At 37.2% G+C, this 16,564-nt stretch overlaps 1 protein-coding gene across 1 annotated transcript in view; it reads left to right on the top strand.

Moving 5' to 3' along the window:
• The window catches only part of LOC111231192 (protein APCDD1-like), a 36,185-nt gene that overhangs the window by 3,815 nt on the left and 15,806 nt on the right, over window positions 1-16,564 (top strand). The window contains exons 2-3 of the mRNA XM_022758227.1: window positions 2,848-3,031; window positions 3,922-4,447. Coding sequence (XP_022613948.1) covers window positions 2,848-3,031; window positions 3,922-4,447 — 710 coding nt within the window. The remainder of the gene's footprint in view (window positions 1-2,847; window positions 3,032-3,921; window positions 4,448-16,564) is intronic.

Below are 16,564 nucleotides of genomic sequence, written 5' to 3'. Positions count from 1 at the left end.
TTCACCAAGCCACAAGTGATTCTTAAACAAGTGTTGGTCTGACGCTGCTGACTCTGGATCAGCTCTGTCACTGACGCACACAGTTTAATATCAAATCAAACAGGCTAACATCAGACACAGCATTTACTCATATGTGCCATTAAAAACAGATCAATCAGATGCTTGCTAACCTTTCTACTTTTTCAACGTCTTTTTAAGTGAGAGGAAAGAGTCTGCAGTGTGAATGGCGGGAAGGAAACTATTGAAATATTGGAAATACAAGAGGAGAAGGTTTTGGATTTGAGGGTTTTTGGACCTTTTCAGGCCGCTTCATTCAGCTTTTTCAAAATGCTTTATATGCATCCAAAATACAAAAACGTCAGGTGATAAATTCACCATCTTGTCATCATCTTCTTGTGTTTTCATACAACTTTTCCTTTTCATCCAGAGTCTGTTGTAAAGGAAACAACACTTTTCTGGATTCAGGGTTTTGGTTGCAGGACGATATCAAGAACGAGATTTGCCTCAGTAATGAAAAATGCGCCGTTTTTTTCAGAAACGTCTTACCTCAAAGACCATTCACCGGCTTTTTCTGGAGCTTTCAGTCACATCTCACCTTCAGAGACCAGACGTCCCCCATAGATACAGCATGTCCGCCTCTCGTCATGTGACTGAAGCGCCACACTTGGATCATGTGATGGTAACTCCATCTGCTGAGGAAGACTGTAAGATGCACTTGATAGGTGTTGGTCAAACTTCAGGTCAGATGTCACTGGTTGTCGTAGCTGTTGTCGGTTAATAGACAGCTGTTGAAACTGGATGAGCTGTCACTAACAATTATTTCCATTTATAAATGAAACCAGTTATCGTCTTGATCGATCAATTACTAATAAAATTGATCAAAATCCCAAGGCGACATCTTCAAATGTTTTATTGAGAGTCCAAAGGATCCAAAGAAACTTAGAAAAGGAGCAAATATTCATATTTGAGAAGCAGGAAGCTGTGAATTTTGAGAGTTTTTGCTTAAAGAAGTGATTCAATTGATGGCTCTATTATCAAAGATGCTGCCATGAAATCCTCAGTCAATTGACTGAGTAATTAAATAATTGTTTCAGCTCTAGGAAATTGTAATATGAACAAATTTAGGTTAGTAATTGATGCATAATTTGATAAATTTCTGGTTCATTTCATTTCTTGAGGAAATTGAATGAGGGAATCTGTTCCATGCATACAGTCACCTGTGTGTGTGTGTGTGTGTGTGTGTCTGTGTGTGTGTCTGTGTGTGTGTGTGTGTGTGTGTGTGTGTGTGTTTGTCCTGCCCTGAGATTCACCTGCCATTAAAACTGCGGTGGCATTTGACCGGCGGAAACGTCAGCGAGGTTAAAAGCGTGTTTGTATTGCACATCTCACCAGGTTTCCTTTTTAAATTCACACACACGCTGATAGTTTCTGCTCTCCTCATTGTGAAAACAAGCTGTTGGCAGCCGCTCAGGCTCTTTCCCCCTGGTCCAAGCCGACTGCAGGTGCAAAAAAAAAAACGCCATACACACACACACATACACACACACACAGACACACACATAACATTCAGCAAACTATGAAGCCTTTTCTTTGATTTTTAACACAGCTCCAGCCAGCAGAGCAGCGTTACTAATGCCACCAGCTGAGTCAGGGGATCAACTGTCCAGTGTTTCCACTGAGCAGCGCTATGATGTGGTGATTTACACACAAGCCTCGGCTAACACACGTAGGAGCTGCCTCACTGGGTGTAAAACAGCTGGATATATCTTTGTTCTTCATGGAGCTTTTGGCTTCTTTTAATCAGATGTTTGTGTTCCTCTCTTGGACATTATTAGTCTCAAATTAAAAGCACACGGGCGACCGCAGCGGCATTCCTTTGGCGTTAAATGATATTGCCAGGCAAGTCGGGTCTGATAGGAGGAATTTAATGCAAAGTCTTCATATTTCAAGGTAGATTTTGATGATATTAGAGTATTACATGGAATAAATCCTCCCTGGAATGTGAGCTTCAAGGCTTTTCTTTGGCTCCGGGCTTTGAAAATGCTTTCATTTCCGATATTTTATCCCCCTAAGCTCGGCTCATTGTTGAAGGTATTGTTATTTCATGTGGCGCATCGAGGGTATGTGCGGATAGGAATGGGAGCTGAGAGTTTCAGTGCCGCTCATGTCCTTTTAACTTTGTTTACAGCTTGATATCAGAGTTTGTTTTAGTGTTTTTTCAAGTCTGATATGAGAGCAGAAAGTCGCCCGTTAGTTCTTCAACTTTGGCATCTTCGTCACATGATCAGAGAATATTAACCCATGACCCAATCATACCAGGTGCTGGAGGTCACTGATAGAGCCCTGTAATCCCCGGGTGATGAGTTAAAATGATTGAATTAAACCCTCTAAACATGTGGCATATTGAAAACATGAGAGCTAACTTCAAACTAAAAAGTCCTCTGCTTTTTCTACTTGATCTGAATGTAATTAACTTTCTTATTAGCTGCCTTGAAAATAATTGTGCTCCATTTATTAGGATGTTAAGATCTAAGAGAAAAAGTTCTGCCAAACTAAACCGATTCATTAGTTGTTTATTTAACATTACAACCTTAATTTCAGCCTGGCAACCGGCTTAGGTTGAAACAGTCCTGAATGGCAGCTGGCCATGTTTGTGGTTTCGCCGTCTCTGCTTTCTCATCATGAAAGTCTCTCACCTTCTTTGAAATGAAATGTCGCCATGTTACACAAAAGTCTCATGGATGGAATCTCCTTATGTTTTTATGTTGTTGTTTTTTTTTCTCAGACAATCATCCCTTTATTCATTTACTTGCTTTTTAATCTTCATTGTGGTTGTTGTTCCCACAGGCTGGGCTGAAGGTTCCCATCTCCACTACTCAGACGGCCGCTCCAGCCGCCTCTCCCTGGAGAAAACCTTCGGCCGCTCGGTCAAAGACTCCCAGTGCCAACACATGCTGAAGCACCTCCACAATGGAGCCAGGATCACTGTGCAGATGCCTCCCAATGTGGAGGGTCACTGGGTGTCCACCAGGTAAACAACTATGGACTGATGGATGTTGCCTTATGTTTTCTGTGCATCCTTTTCATAGGGAAGCAGGAAGTTTTGCCATTATACATAATCTAATGCAACTGTGCCTATATGTTTAAACAATATCTAAAAGACCACACTGGTGTTTGTACATGTTATGGCTCATTATACCAAACAAGAGCTTATAGAGTGATTTCTTACTTTTCAAGTACAATTTGGTGGTCAAAGGTCAAAGGTCAAGGTCAGTGTAACGGCACAAAACGGCACACTTTTTAGCCACAACTCAGGACTTCAATTACACAGAATTTCACACAAACGGTTAATATTTTATGTGACTCTTGATGAACAGGGATGTAACCTGAAACTAGTCTGAGTGGCGGAGGGATACAACCGCGAGGCAGTAATTCTAGTTTGCATTTGGTTTGTCTTCTTTCCCTAAAAGCCACTGCTTTTAAATGCAACGCTTTGCATCAGCTAACTACTAAATTTTGAATTTCTGAGGTTCTTTGAATACACCACAGAGCAGCACTCTTCAAAGTGGTCCCTGCTGGCAACTGAAAAGACGAATGCAACTTAGACCCCAGTTGGACTACAAGTTTTTCTGTAATAGATTACACTGATCTCCAAGAGGGTTTTGACTCTGCAAATCGATTTTCCTACAGCAATGGCTGCCTGATGGGTAAAAACAAAATCATTCATTCATAAAACTAATGATTTGCTCTGGACAATGACACTGTAAAGTGTGTACAATATGTAGTCAACAGGCTAAAAACATGCAAACTGCCAGAATATTCCATTAGCTCATTAAGACAAAAGACTCGGTAAACACATGCATGTTGTAAGATAAACAATAATTAATGTGCAAACTGAACTGTTTCTGTTTTTGGTTGCAGCTGTGAGGTGAGACCAGGACCGGAGTTCTTGACACGTTCCTACAGTTTCTTCCCCAACAACACCTTCCAGGCTCACCAGTTCTACTACGAGGACAACCACTGCACCAAACCCACCTACACTCTGGTAATCCGGGGTCGTCTGCGCCTACGTCAGGCCTCCTGGATCATCCGTGGCGGCACTGAGGCAGAGTACCACCTCCACCGCGTCCAGATGGTGTGTCACACAGCCTCCGTGGCCAAAGAGTTCAGCCAGAGGCTCAACCAGAGCTGCCGAGGGGCAGTGAAGGGCCCCTGGGAGCCCAGTGTGATCTATGAGCTGTGGAGCGAGGAGGGCGGCTACGACTGCTCCAGGGAGCTTAACTTTGCCATGCATGAGCTGCAGCTGCTGAGGGTGGAGAAGCAGTACCTGCATCACAACCTGGACCACCTGGTGGAGGAGCTGTTCCTAGGAGATATCCACACCGAGCCGTCACAGAGGCTGTACTACAAGCCGTCCAGCTACCAGACCGCCCTGCAAAACGCCAAGGTCAGTCCCTTATGTCACCTCTGTTTTAGAGTTTATGGCAGTTTGGGGGAAATGTGCCTCTGGGCCCTCTAGAACAAAAATTACATCACACTATTGGTTTCCCTCCTGCAAGAGGCTGCAAGATGAAGAGGTATAAAGGTCGTGAGATGATTACTGGGGTAGGAAACAAGGAAAAATGAAATTCTGCAACAGAAAATTATGCTTTTTTTTGTTTGTTTTAGACCTTTCTCTAATCTTAACTTTTTTGTCAAATGCTGGATAGTTTCACCTGTATCCAAATAAAACGTCTGAGAGGGAATGTTTGGTTGAACTACTCAGAGATCCTGCGTAGACATTTCTTTGTATTAAGAGATCACAAGCTAAAATGGTTAGGAAACAGTGCTGTAGGTATTTACTTAAGCTTGTAGGTGCCCTGTGGCACAAACAAAGTTATATTTAGATCTTACACATGAATTTCCTTATTCATAAAACGTTTGCAAAGCTTATTATCTCAATCTGTTTTTGCTTGGAGTCTTTTTCTTCACAATCTTTGAGTTTTATTTGCTCCATTTGGGGCGTGATAATGCCACCAACTATCAGCAAAATACCATGAAATCTTTGACATCCTTTTAGGCCTGTGCATGTTTCAATCAATCAGAGACCCACTCCTAAAAACATTGCTCCGCAGCGCTCCAAGTGGCCAAAAACTCCACTCCTTTAAGTTTCAGTGACTGTGCAGTGTTTGTGAGGATGACATTTAAAGTAAATGTTTCTCTTTTTTTTTTTTTGCCAATTAAAACCGCTGCTAATGACAATCAAGCCAACCATTAACCAATCAGAGTAAATGCTTGAGCTGGAGGTCAAGTTTGTTTTGGCCCTGAGGAGGGTTGCAAACAGTTTGGTTGCAGATAAACTTACCAGTACTATTCACTAGTGCAGCGAGCAGGATGACGATCCTTCGTACCCCCCAAACTGTCCTTTGTGTTTGTTGGAACACATCACCAGGCCGGAGGTAGACTTCTGTATTCTGTCCTGAGTGTGCGGCTCAGTGAATAACCTGCTGAACTGCTCTCCCACTGTGCCGAGCCTCCACACCAAAAAGACCACACACACCAAAAAGAGCTCAAACTGACAAACTATTTTTATTTGATTTGAGTTAAGCATAGCTCCTTAAGCATAGTCTCCTTGAGGCAGTGAGGAGACCTAGATAAAACGGTATGTGAAAGTTGGTCTTTACCGTTTAGTTTCAGAGTGGTGGACTGATCAGAAGAAGCAATTCACTTTTAACGAGTTTAGAGTGAGAGCTTGTGATCTGTAATCTCCACCCACCTGTTGCCCCAAATAGATTAAGACACATAAAACTTTAAATACTCTTTGATCAACATCTGAGTAAGGATCAGTGTGTCAAGAATTATGCTCTTAAACCCTTATACACTAAACATTTTCAGTGGTAGAAACCAGAAACTATGCACACGCTCATTTCATCTCCCATATCTAGTCTTAAGAAAGAGCCCTTTCTTCCCTCCACTGCGCTTATGGGATGTAATTTCTCTATTTACACTGCTGAACAGCAGTTTCCCCACTGGCTGAAACCCTAGAGTGATGTTTTCACTGTCACCCTCCACAGAGATTACAATGAAATCCTGTTCGGGTCTGCTGTCTAAATAAACATCCATTTGTACGGGGATGATGGGGCTTGGTGTTGCTGATCAGAATGTAAACAGAGTGTGGAGTGAGGAGCTGTGATCAGACAAGCTCCCCCGTGGTGCTGTAATGACCAGAGCTTCTCTCTTTAAGCCCCTCTGGCCCACAGAGGCGCAATGTGAACCCCGGCCTATCTCTGGGAGCGATCAACATGTGGTATTCCTAGAATTTGGAATCATGCGGCCATATGAATTATTCCAGTGAGCGCATACCAGGTCTGATTTCATGCATGCCTGAGGCTCAAAGCAAAGTGTTGCATGTGCTCTTTTCCTCGTCCGTCTTTTCTGAATAAAAAGGAAGAAGAGGTGTTGGTAGAGCTAAAGTCTAACATAATTACAGCATTGCCTGGGGTCAGTTCGCCTAAATTACACATAATCTCTTCTCTGGTCTCTTGTTCTAGCCATGCGCTGTGGTGGAAAGTAACTACAAGTACATTTACTGAAGTAAAGGCTTGACGTACTTGTACTGTATTTCCATTTTATGCTTCTTCACAATTTTACTCCGCTGTATTTCAGAGAGAAATATTGTACTTTTTACATGACTGCTTTATTTGATAGCGCTAGATGCTCATTACATTTCGGATCACAGGTTTAAAAATGGGTTCATATTTGTTATAAACTACTATAACATTAATTCAGCATTGCAAAATCTGACCAACTTAAACATGAAAATGCTACTTGCTACATAAAAGCATCATTAATGATCCAATGTTATAATTTATTATAATATAACACTTACAGAGGCCATTTTTCTCTATGATGAGTACATTTATTTTTGATCGTCTTAGTAAATTTTTCTGCAAACTCTTCTGTACTTTTACTGAAGTGAAATTATGAGTAAAGGAAACTTTTTACTTATTTACTACTTAAGATTTTGAGATACATGGGTATGATTTCTGCTGCCACCCTCATTTCAGTGGAGGTGAATGACATTCCACTTGTGGTGTCACAGCAGTTAAAAGCTACTTTTTACTAACAATAGCAACGTCTCTTTCCAGGAATATTATTGTGGATAATCAAAAGAACATGCTGTTAACACTTTTCATTTGGACAATTACTTTGGCAGAAAGTAGTCGCAATAGATCCAATATAAATCAGTGTGTTTTTTTTTTTTTTTTGATTATCCACAGTAACTTGGACATTGTTTCTGGAAAGAGATACAGCTTTTTTTTTGTTTTTTTGTTTTTTTTTAAGCTGCAGTAATCAATATTTTTATATAAACAAAGGCTCAAATAACTGTCTGATTGACAACTTGCAGCTTTTAATGTTTTGGTTCAGTCTCATCAACCTCGCTATAAGCAGCAGGCAGCTATTTTGCCACGTAAACGCTCTCATATTCTGACTTTATGCTACTTACCCAGTCAAAAGTGTGGAGCATCATGTAGCAGCTGAAGAGCCAGATGTTTCCCTCAGGTGTCGGCAGAGACCAAAAACGGAGCGAAAAGAGTGAATATTGTATTTACATGCATCAGACGGCCTGAAACACAATGAATGTATGAATGGTAATTTTGCTTTGTGCCTGTTGGACGTGTAAATAAGCTAACGTGATTGCCATATCAACTTTATTAGGTGTTAAATCAATGTTGCTTACAGTTCATTGCCCTGCCCCAAAGTGGTAAAAATAATGATAATAATAATAATAATCGAGTTTCGAATGTAATTTAATTAATGCCATGAGCAGCTAAAATGAAATTATATTGGTCTTTATATTGGCCTCCATTGTATTCTGACACAGATAACTCAAAACCTCAGCACGTGGACCCAGAACTGTTTCTATGGTTAGATCACAGTAGAGATAGGTGAGGAAATGTGCTATACTGTAATTTGGTTAAATTAACCCTTTAAGCTTGGTAAAATGCTTCTATAAAGATCCAAGCTTGAATTATAGGCATTTTGTAACATCCTAAATGTTGAGTAGTTTTATAGCTTTGGTCAGTTTTGGGCCCAGTCGGTCATCACCTCAACACATACTGTAAATTAGGTTTTAAAAATCTATATTTTTCTGGTGAACATCTGTAGAAAATACCTCACTCCCTCCTACACAGAGTACTATCAACTTTAACCGTTGCTTGAGGTTGTAATGGTTTCTTTTCAGGGATTTTTTTATTGCCATGGTGACTATCCCAATCCATTAATCTTAAAATGTGTACCCGGAGCTGGTCCCAGTCCAGAACTTTTGCTGGTGCCAGCAATTTGTGGTTATTGGGCGGACCTCAGCGGTGATGCAAGAGCAAGGCAGCAGACTTTGTTTTTAAGTTTTTCTGGGTTTTTTTGTCGCCTGGTTTGCTGCTGCGTCACTGAGGCAGAGTAATCATCTCTTGATAATGACCCTTGTTAGGAAAGGATTTGTGTTTTTATATTGTTGTTTCAACGCTTATCATGTTCTTATACGTATCCCTTGTGTAGAAAATCATTTGTGATGATGCATTATGCTTCCCTGAGTCCGGTTTATGTTATGTTGTCTTTTGCTACTCCTTTCTGATCCTATAAACCATTGAAATACATGTAAAACTTAAGCAATGAAGCCAGTCAGTCTAAGATAAGACTCTTATTATGAATTCCAGGGGAAGGTCATCTTACAGGAAATATGCTTGTCCAACTCTAAGGATACCCACCTAGAAAAACATGGGTTTAATGTTTATGCTATCACAGCAGTCCTCTAAAGAAGCATTTTAGAGCCTGACGTGGTTTGTACTCCTCGTAAAATGTTGGCTTTGGGACTATAGGCCGTAATCCCCGAAATGTCCGAATAAAAGATGGCTGCCAAACAAAGTGAAATTAACTTCTAATTCTCCTTGATGTACTGTGGCTTGGATTGTGCCTCATTTGTGTTGCTTCAGACAGAAGCTTCTGCCCAATGTAGTAAAAAATGAAATGAATGTAATTTATATGAAGCAAAGGCAGAAATATCCTTCTCTCATATCCTCATTTTTTTTCTTCACTTCCAGTAAGTGTATAAAAGGCTTTGCTTCCACCAAAAAAACTGTGTCCAACAATTCATAGCAATGCAAGCTTGTACAAGTCAGACACTGTAGGTGCTCGACTAGTGATTTCCTGTTCAGTTACCCTCTGGTTTCATTGTTTGTGCATTTACAATACTCCACTGTAAATATCCAGTTCATGTTTAAATCCACTCAAATGTAGGGAAAGTTTTTTATAGCAGCTCTGCTGTGTTTCAGTCGTGAAGGAGTTTATCTATTGGTCAAAACGATAACACAGTCGATTCAGTCGGTTCATAGATTAATAACTGGCAACTATTTTAATAATCAGTCAGTTATGTGATTGTTCAAGCAGAAACATCCTCCGGTTCCAGCTCAATTCTTTGTCTTATTATATAGTAAACTGAATATTTTTAGGTTTTGAAGACTTGTTTGGGGAATCAAACAGGGCCTTTTTCGCTATTTTCTGAAATTCAATAGACCAAACAATTAATTACTCAGTTGAATAATCAGCAGATTAATCAATAATAAAAAATACAATTAGATGTTTTAGGGAAATATGCTTATAGGCTTCCCTGCTAAGAGTTAGATTTGAAGATGAAATCGCCCTCATGTGTGTTTGTAAAATACGAAGGAAAAAATAAAGTGAAAAAATATCAATTGGCGTTTTTACGGTAGAGTTATGTGACAGGCTTTTCTGTGCCTGGCAGCTTCACAATGATGATGATACTACAGGAAATATTTTCACATATAACCATAAAACTACAAAATGTCATTACTTTAATTCATTTTTTGCACAGGTTAAACACACTCTGCAAGTTAATCAGTGAGCTCTACAGGTGCTGGCAGGCAGAATTTGTTTACAATTTGATTGTCTTTTATGCTAAGCTAACGTCCTTCTAATTATGGTTTCATTTTTAAACAGATAAACATGAGTGGTATTGATCTCCTCATCTAACCTCATCTATCCCAAAATGTTCAACTGTTCTTTCAATATATTCTTAGTTTATTCACTTCTGTTCAGACTTAATGACTTAAATTTGCATTTTTTTAAGCAAGAGAGAGGGAGGGAGAAAAATTCTTTCACCTGGTAGGGCATGTGCTCTGGGCTTATTCTTTGCCCCGGTGGCCCAGGTTCGAGTCCAGCCTGTGGCCTTTTTGCTGCGTGTCATCCTCTTTCTCTCTCTTTGTCCAATTTTCCTGTCTCTTTCTTACTGGGGCTGTAATTTAGACAAAAGCTAAGATAGTCTGTCTCTCTTTATTTCTGAGTGTTTATAAGTAAATAAACAGCTCAGTCTTTGTCTTTCATTTATGCGTTTGGTGATTTTTTTCAGACGACAGTTATGACATCAGGATTTGACCATAGGTAGTCCAGACATATACTAGGTTTTGACCTAGTCTTATTGATGACATTTTTTATGACGTTTTTATGACACATTATATTATGACATTTTTATGACATACTATACTGTGACATTTTTGTCTTACTATAGTATGACACTTTTATGAATTACTATACTGTTGTTTTTTTATAACGTGCTATACTATGTCGTTTTTATGTCTTACAATTCTATGACATTATTACGTCTTACTATACTATGTTGTTTTTTATTACATACTATGTCCTTTTTATGAAATACTATGACCTTTTTAAGGAATACTATACTATGACGTTTTAAGTCATACTATGCTATGACATTTTTATTTTTTTTACTATACTATGTCATTTTTTTTAACATAAATACTGTGATGTTCCTATGTCTCACTATGATATGTCATTGTTATGACAAACTATACTTTGACATTTTCATGACTTACTGTACTATGATGTTTTAATGACATGCTATACTATGACATTTTTGTCTCACTATACTATGTTATTTTACTCACATTTTTATCACCTTTTTCTGACATACTATACTGTGTAGTTTTTATTACATTTTATTCCTTACTTACTTCCTTCCTATGACGTTTTCAAGCCTTGCTATAGTATTACCTTTTTTGAAGTTTTTATGCCTTACTATACTATGACGTTTTTATGATATTTTATACCTCACTATACTATGACGTGTTCAAGCCTTACTATACTAAGACGTTTTTATGACATATTATGTCTTACTATATTGTGACGTTTTATGCCTTACTATACTATGACGTTTTTTGATGTTTTTATGCCTTAGTATACTATGACGTTTTCAAGCCTTAATATACTGTGACGTTTTTTGACGTTTTTATGCCTTACTATACTATGATGTTTTTATAACATTATACCTTACTATACTATGACGTATTTATTCCTTACTGTACTAAGACGTGTTCAAGCCTTACTATACTATGACGTTTTTAGACATTTTTATGCCTTACTATACTGTGACGTTTTTTGACATTCTTATGCCTTACTATACTATGATGTTTTTATGATATTTTATACCTCACTATACTATGACGTGTTCAAGCCTTACTATACTGTGCAATTTTTTTAATTTTTATGCCTTACTATACTAAGACATTTTTATGACATTATGTCTTACTATACTATGACGTTTTTATGCCTTACTATACTATGATGTTTTTTGACGTTTTTATGCCTTACTATACTGTGACGTTTTTATGCCTTACTATACTATGATGTTTTTATTCCATTTTATTACTTATTATACTATGACATTTTTATGCCTCACTATACTAAGACGTGTTCAAGCCTTACTATACTATGACATTTTTATGACATTTTATGCCTTACTATATTATGACATTTTTATGACATTTTATGTCTTACTATACTATGAAGTTTTTATATCTTACTATACTGTGACGTTTTTATGATATTTTTTATGTCTTACTATACTATGACGTTTTTTGACGTTTTTATGCCTTACTATACTGTGACGTTTTTTGACGTTTTTATGCCTTACTATACTGTGACGTTTTTATGCCTTACTATACTATGATGTTTTTATTCCATTTTATTACTTATTATACTATGACATTTTTATGCCTCACTATACTAAGACGTGTTCAAGCCTTACTATACTATGACATTTTTATGACATTTTATGCCTTACTATATTATGACATTTTTATGACATTTTATGTCTTACTATACTATGAAGTTTTTATATCTTACTATACTGTGACGTTTTTATGATATTTTATACCTCACTATACTATGACGTATTTATTCCTTACTTTACTATGATGTGTTCAAGCCTTACTATACTATGATGTTTTTTGACCTTTTTATGCCTTAGTATACTATGACGTTTTTATGACATTTTTATGCCTTTCTATACTATGACGTTTTTATGATATTTTATGCCTTACTATACTATGACGTATTTTTTCCTTACTGTACTATGATGTGTTCAAGCCTTACTATACTATGACGTTTTTTGAACTTTTTTTGACTTACTATACTACAATGTTTTTATGCCTTACTATACTATGACGTTTTTATGACATATTATATCTTACTATACTAAGACGTGTTCAAGCCTTACTATACTATGACATTTTTATGACATTTTATACCTCACTATACTAAGACGTGTTCAAGCCGTACTATTCTATGACATTTTATACCTCACTATACTAAGACATGTTCAAGCCTTACTATACTGTGATGTTTTTTGATGTTTTTATGCCTTACTATACTGTGACTTTTTTGACATTTTTATGCCTTACTATACTATGACGTTTTTATGACATGTTATACCTTACTATACTATGATGTATTTATTTCTTACTGTACTAATGCGTGTTTAAGCCTTACTATACTTTAACGTTTTTAGACATTTTTATGCCTTACTATACTATGACGTATTTATTCCTTAATGTACTATGTGTTCAAGCCTTACTATACTATGACGTTTTATGACATTTTTATGCCTTACTATACTGTGACGTTTTTTGACGTTTTTACGCCTTACTATACTGTGACGTTTTTTGACGTTTTTACGCCTTACTATACTGTGACGTTTTTTGACGTTTTTACGCCTTACTATACTGTGACGTTTTTTGACGTTTTTACGCCTTACTATACTGTGACGTTTTTTGACGTTTTTACGCCTTACTATACTGTGACGTTTTTTGACGTTTTTACGCCTTACTATACTGTGACGTTTTTTGACGTTTTTACGCCTTACTATACTGTGACGTTTTTTGACGTTTTTACGCCTTACTATACTGTGACGTTTTTTGACGTTTTTACGCCTTACTATACTGTGACGTTTTTTGACGTTTTTACGCCTTACTATACTGTGACGTTTTTTGACGTTTTTACGCCTTACTATACTGTGACGTTTTTTGACGTTTTTACGCCTTACTATACTGTGACGTTTTTTGACGTTTTTACGCCTTACTATACTGTGACGTTTTTTGACGTTTTTACGCCTTACTATACTGTGACGTTTTTTGACGTTTTTACGCCTTACTATACTGTGACGTTTTTTGACGTTTTTACGCCTTACTATACTGTGACGTTTTTTGACGTTTTTACGCCTTACTATACTGTGACGTTTTTTGACGTTTTTACGCCTTACTATACTGTGACGTTTTTTGACGTTTTTACGCCTTACTATACTGTGACGTTTTTTGACGTTTTTACGCCTTACTATACTGTGACGTTTTTTGACGTTTTTACGCCTTACTATACTGTGACGTTTTTTGACGTTTTTACGCCTTACTATACTGTGACGTTTTTTGACGTTTTTACGCCTTACTATACTGTGACGTTTTTTGACGTTTTTACGCCTTACTATACTGTGACGTTTTTTGACGTTTTTACGCCTTACTATACTGTGACGTTTTTTGACGTTTTTACGCCTTACTATACTGTGACGTTTTTTGACGTTTTTACGCCTTACTATACTGTGACGTTTTTTGACGTTTTTACGCCTTACTATACTGTGACGTTTTTTGACGTTTTTACGCCTTACTATACTGTGACGTTTTTTGACGTTTTTACGCCTTACTATACTGTGACGTTTTTTGACGTTTTTACGCCTTACTATACTGTGACGTTTTTTGACGTTTTTACGCCTTACTATACTGTGACGTTTTTTGACGTTTTTACGCCTTACTATACTGTGACGTTTTTTGACGTTTTTACGCCTTACTATACTGTGACGTTTTTTGACGTTTTTACGCCTTACTATACTGTGACGTTTTTTGACGTTTTTACGCCTTACTATACTGTGACGTTTTTTGACGTTTTTACGCCTTACTATACTGTGACGTTTTTTGACGTTTTTACGCCTTACTATACTGTGACGTTTTTTGACGTTTTTACGCCTTACTATACTGTGACGTTTTTTGACGTTTTTACGCCTTACTATACTGTGACGTTTTTTGACGTTTTTACGCCTTACTATACTGTGACGTTTTTTGACGTTTTTACGCCTTACTATACTGTGACGTTTTTTGACGTTTTTACGCCTTACTATACTGTGACGTTTTTTGACGTTTTTACGCCTTACTATACTGTGACGTTTTTTGACGTTTTTACGCCTTACTATACTGTGACGTTTTTTGACGTTTTTACGCCTTACTATACTGTGACGTTTTTTGACGTTTTTACGCCTTACTATACTGTGACGTTTTTTGACGTTTTTACGCCTTACTATACTGTGACGTTTTTTGACGTTTTTACGCCTTACTATACTGTGACGTTTTTTGACGTTTTTACGCCTTACTATACTGTGACGTTTTTTGACGTTTTTACGCCTTACTATACTGTGACGTTTTTTGACGTTTTTACGCCTTACTATACTGTGACGTTTTTTGACGTTTTTACGCCTTACTATACTGTGACGTTTTTTGACGTTTTTACGCCTTACTATACTGTGACGTTTTTTGACGTTTTTACGCCTTACTATACTGTGACGTTTTTTGACGTTTTTACGCCTTACTATACTGTGACGTTTTTTGACGTTTTTACGCCTTACTATACTGTGACGTTTTTTGACGTTTTTACGCCTTACTATACTGTGACGTTTTTTGACGTTTTTACGCCTTACTATACTGTGACGTTTTTTGACGTTTTTACGCCTTACTATACTGTGACGTTTTTTGACGTTTTTACGCCTTACTATACTGTGACGTTTTTTGACGTTTTTACGCCTTACTATACTGTGACGTTTTTTGACGTTTTTACGCCTTACTATACTGTGACGTTTTTTGACGTTTTTACGCCTTACTATACTGTGACGTTTTTTGACGTTTTTACGCCTTACTATACTGTGACGTTTTTTGACGTTTTTACGCCTTACTATACTGTGACGTTTTTTGACGTTTTTACGCCTTACTATACTGTGACGTTTTTTGACGTTTTTACGCCTTACTATACTGTGACGTTTTTTGACGTTTTTACGCCTTACTATACTGTGACGTTTTTTGACGTTTTTACGCCTTACTATACTGTGACGTTTTTTGACGTTTTTACGCCTTACTATACTGTGACGTTTTTTGACGTTTTTACGCCTTACTATACTGTGACGTTTTTTGACGTTTTTACGCCTTACTATACTGTGACGTTTTTTGACGTTTTTACGCCTTACTATACTGTGACGTTTTTTGACGTTTTTACGCCTTACTATACTGTGACGTTTTTTGACGTTTTTACGCCTTACTATACTGTGACGTTTTTTGACGTTTTTACGCCTTACTATACTGTGACGTTTTTTGACGTTTTTACGCCTTACTATACTGTGACGTTTTTTGACGTTTTTACGCCTTACTATACTGTGACGTTTTTTGACGTTTTTACGCCTTACTATACTGTGACGTTTTTTGACGTTTTTACGCCTTACTATACTGTGACGTTTTTTGACGTTTTTACGCCTTACTATACTGTGACGTTTTTTGACGTTTTTACGCCTTACTATACTGTGACGTTTTTTGACGTTTTTACGCCTTACTATACTGTGACGTTTTTTGACGTTTTTACGCCTTACTATACTGTGACGTTTTTTGACGTTTTTACGCCTTACTATACTGTGACGTTTTTTGACGTTTTTACGCCTTACTATACTGTGACGTTTTTTGACGTTTTTACGCCTTACTATACTGTGACGTTTTTTGACGTTTTTATGCCTTACTATACTATGAAGTTTTTATGACATTTTTATTCCTTACTATAGTATCACGTTTTTAGACATTTTTATGCCTTACTATACTATGACGTTATTAAGCCTTACTATACTATGACGTTTTTTGACATTTTTATGCCTTACTATACTGTTACGTTTTTTGCCATTTTTATGCCTTACTATACTATGACGTTTTTATGATATTTTATGCCTTACTATACTATGATGTATTTATTCCTTACTGTACTATGTGTTCAAGCCTTACTATACTATGACGTTTTTATGATATTTTATGCCTTACTATACTATGACATTTTTATGACATTTTATGCCTTACTATACTGTGACGTTTTTCGACATTTTTATGCCTTACTATACTATGCTGTTTTTATGATATTTTATGCCTTA

Source organism: Seriola dumerili, unplaced genomic scaffold, assembly GCF_002260705.1.
Source record: "Seriola dumerili isolate Sdu_G_001 unplaced genomic scaffold, Sdu_1.0 BDQW01000291.1, whole genome shotgun sequence".
Taxonomy (NCBI): Eukaryota; Metazoa; Chordata; class Actinopteri; order Carangiformes; family Carangidae; genus Seriola; species Seriola dumerili.
The sequence above is the reverse complement of the archived record's forward strand: the minus strand, read 5'-3'. Positions and strand labels throughout refer to the sequence as shown.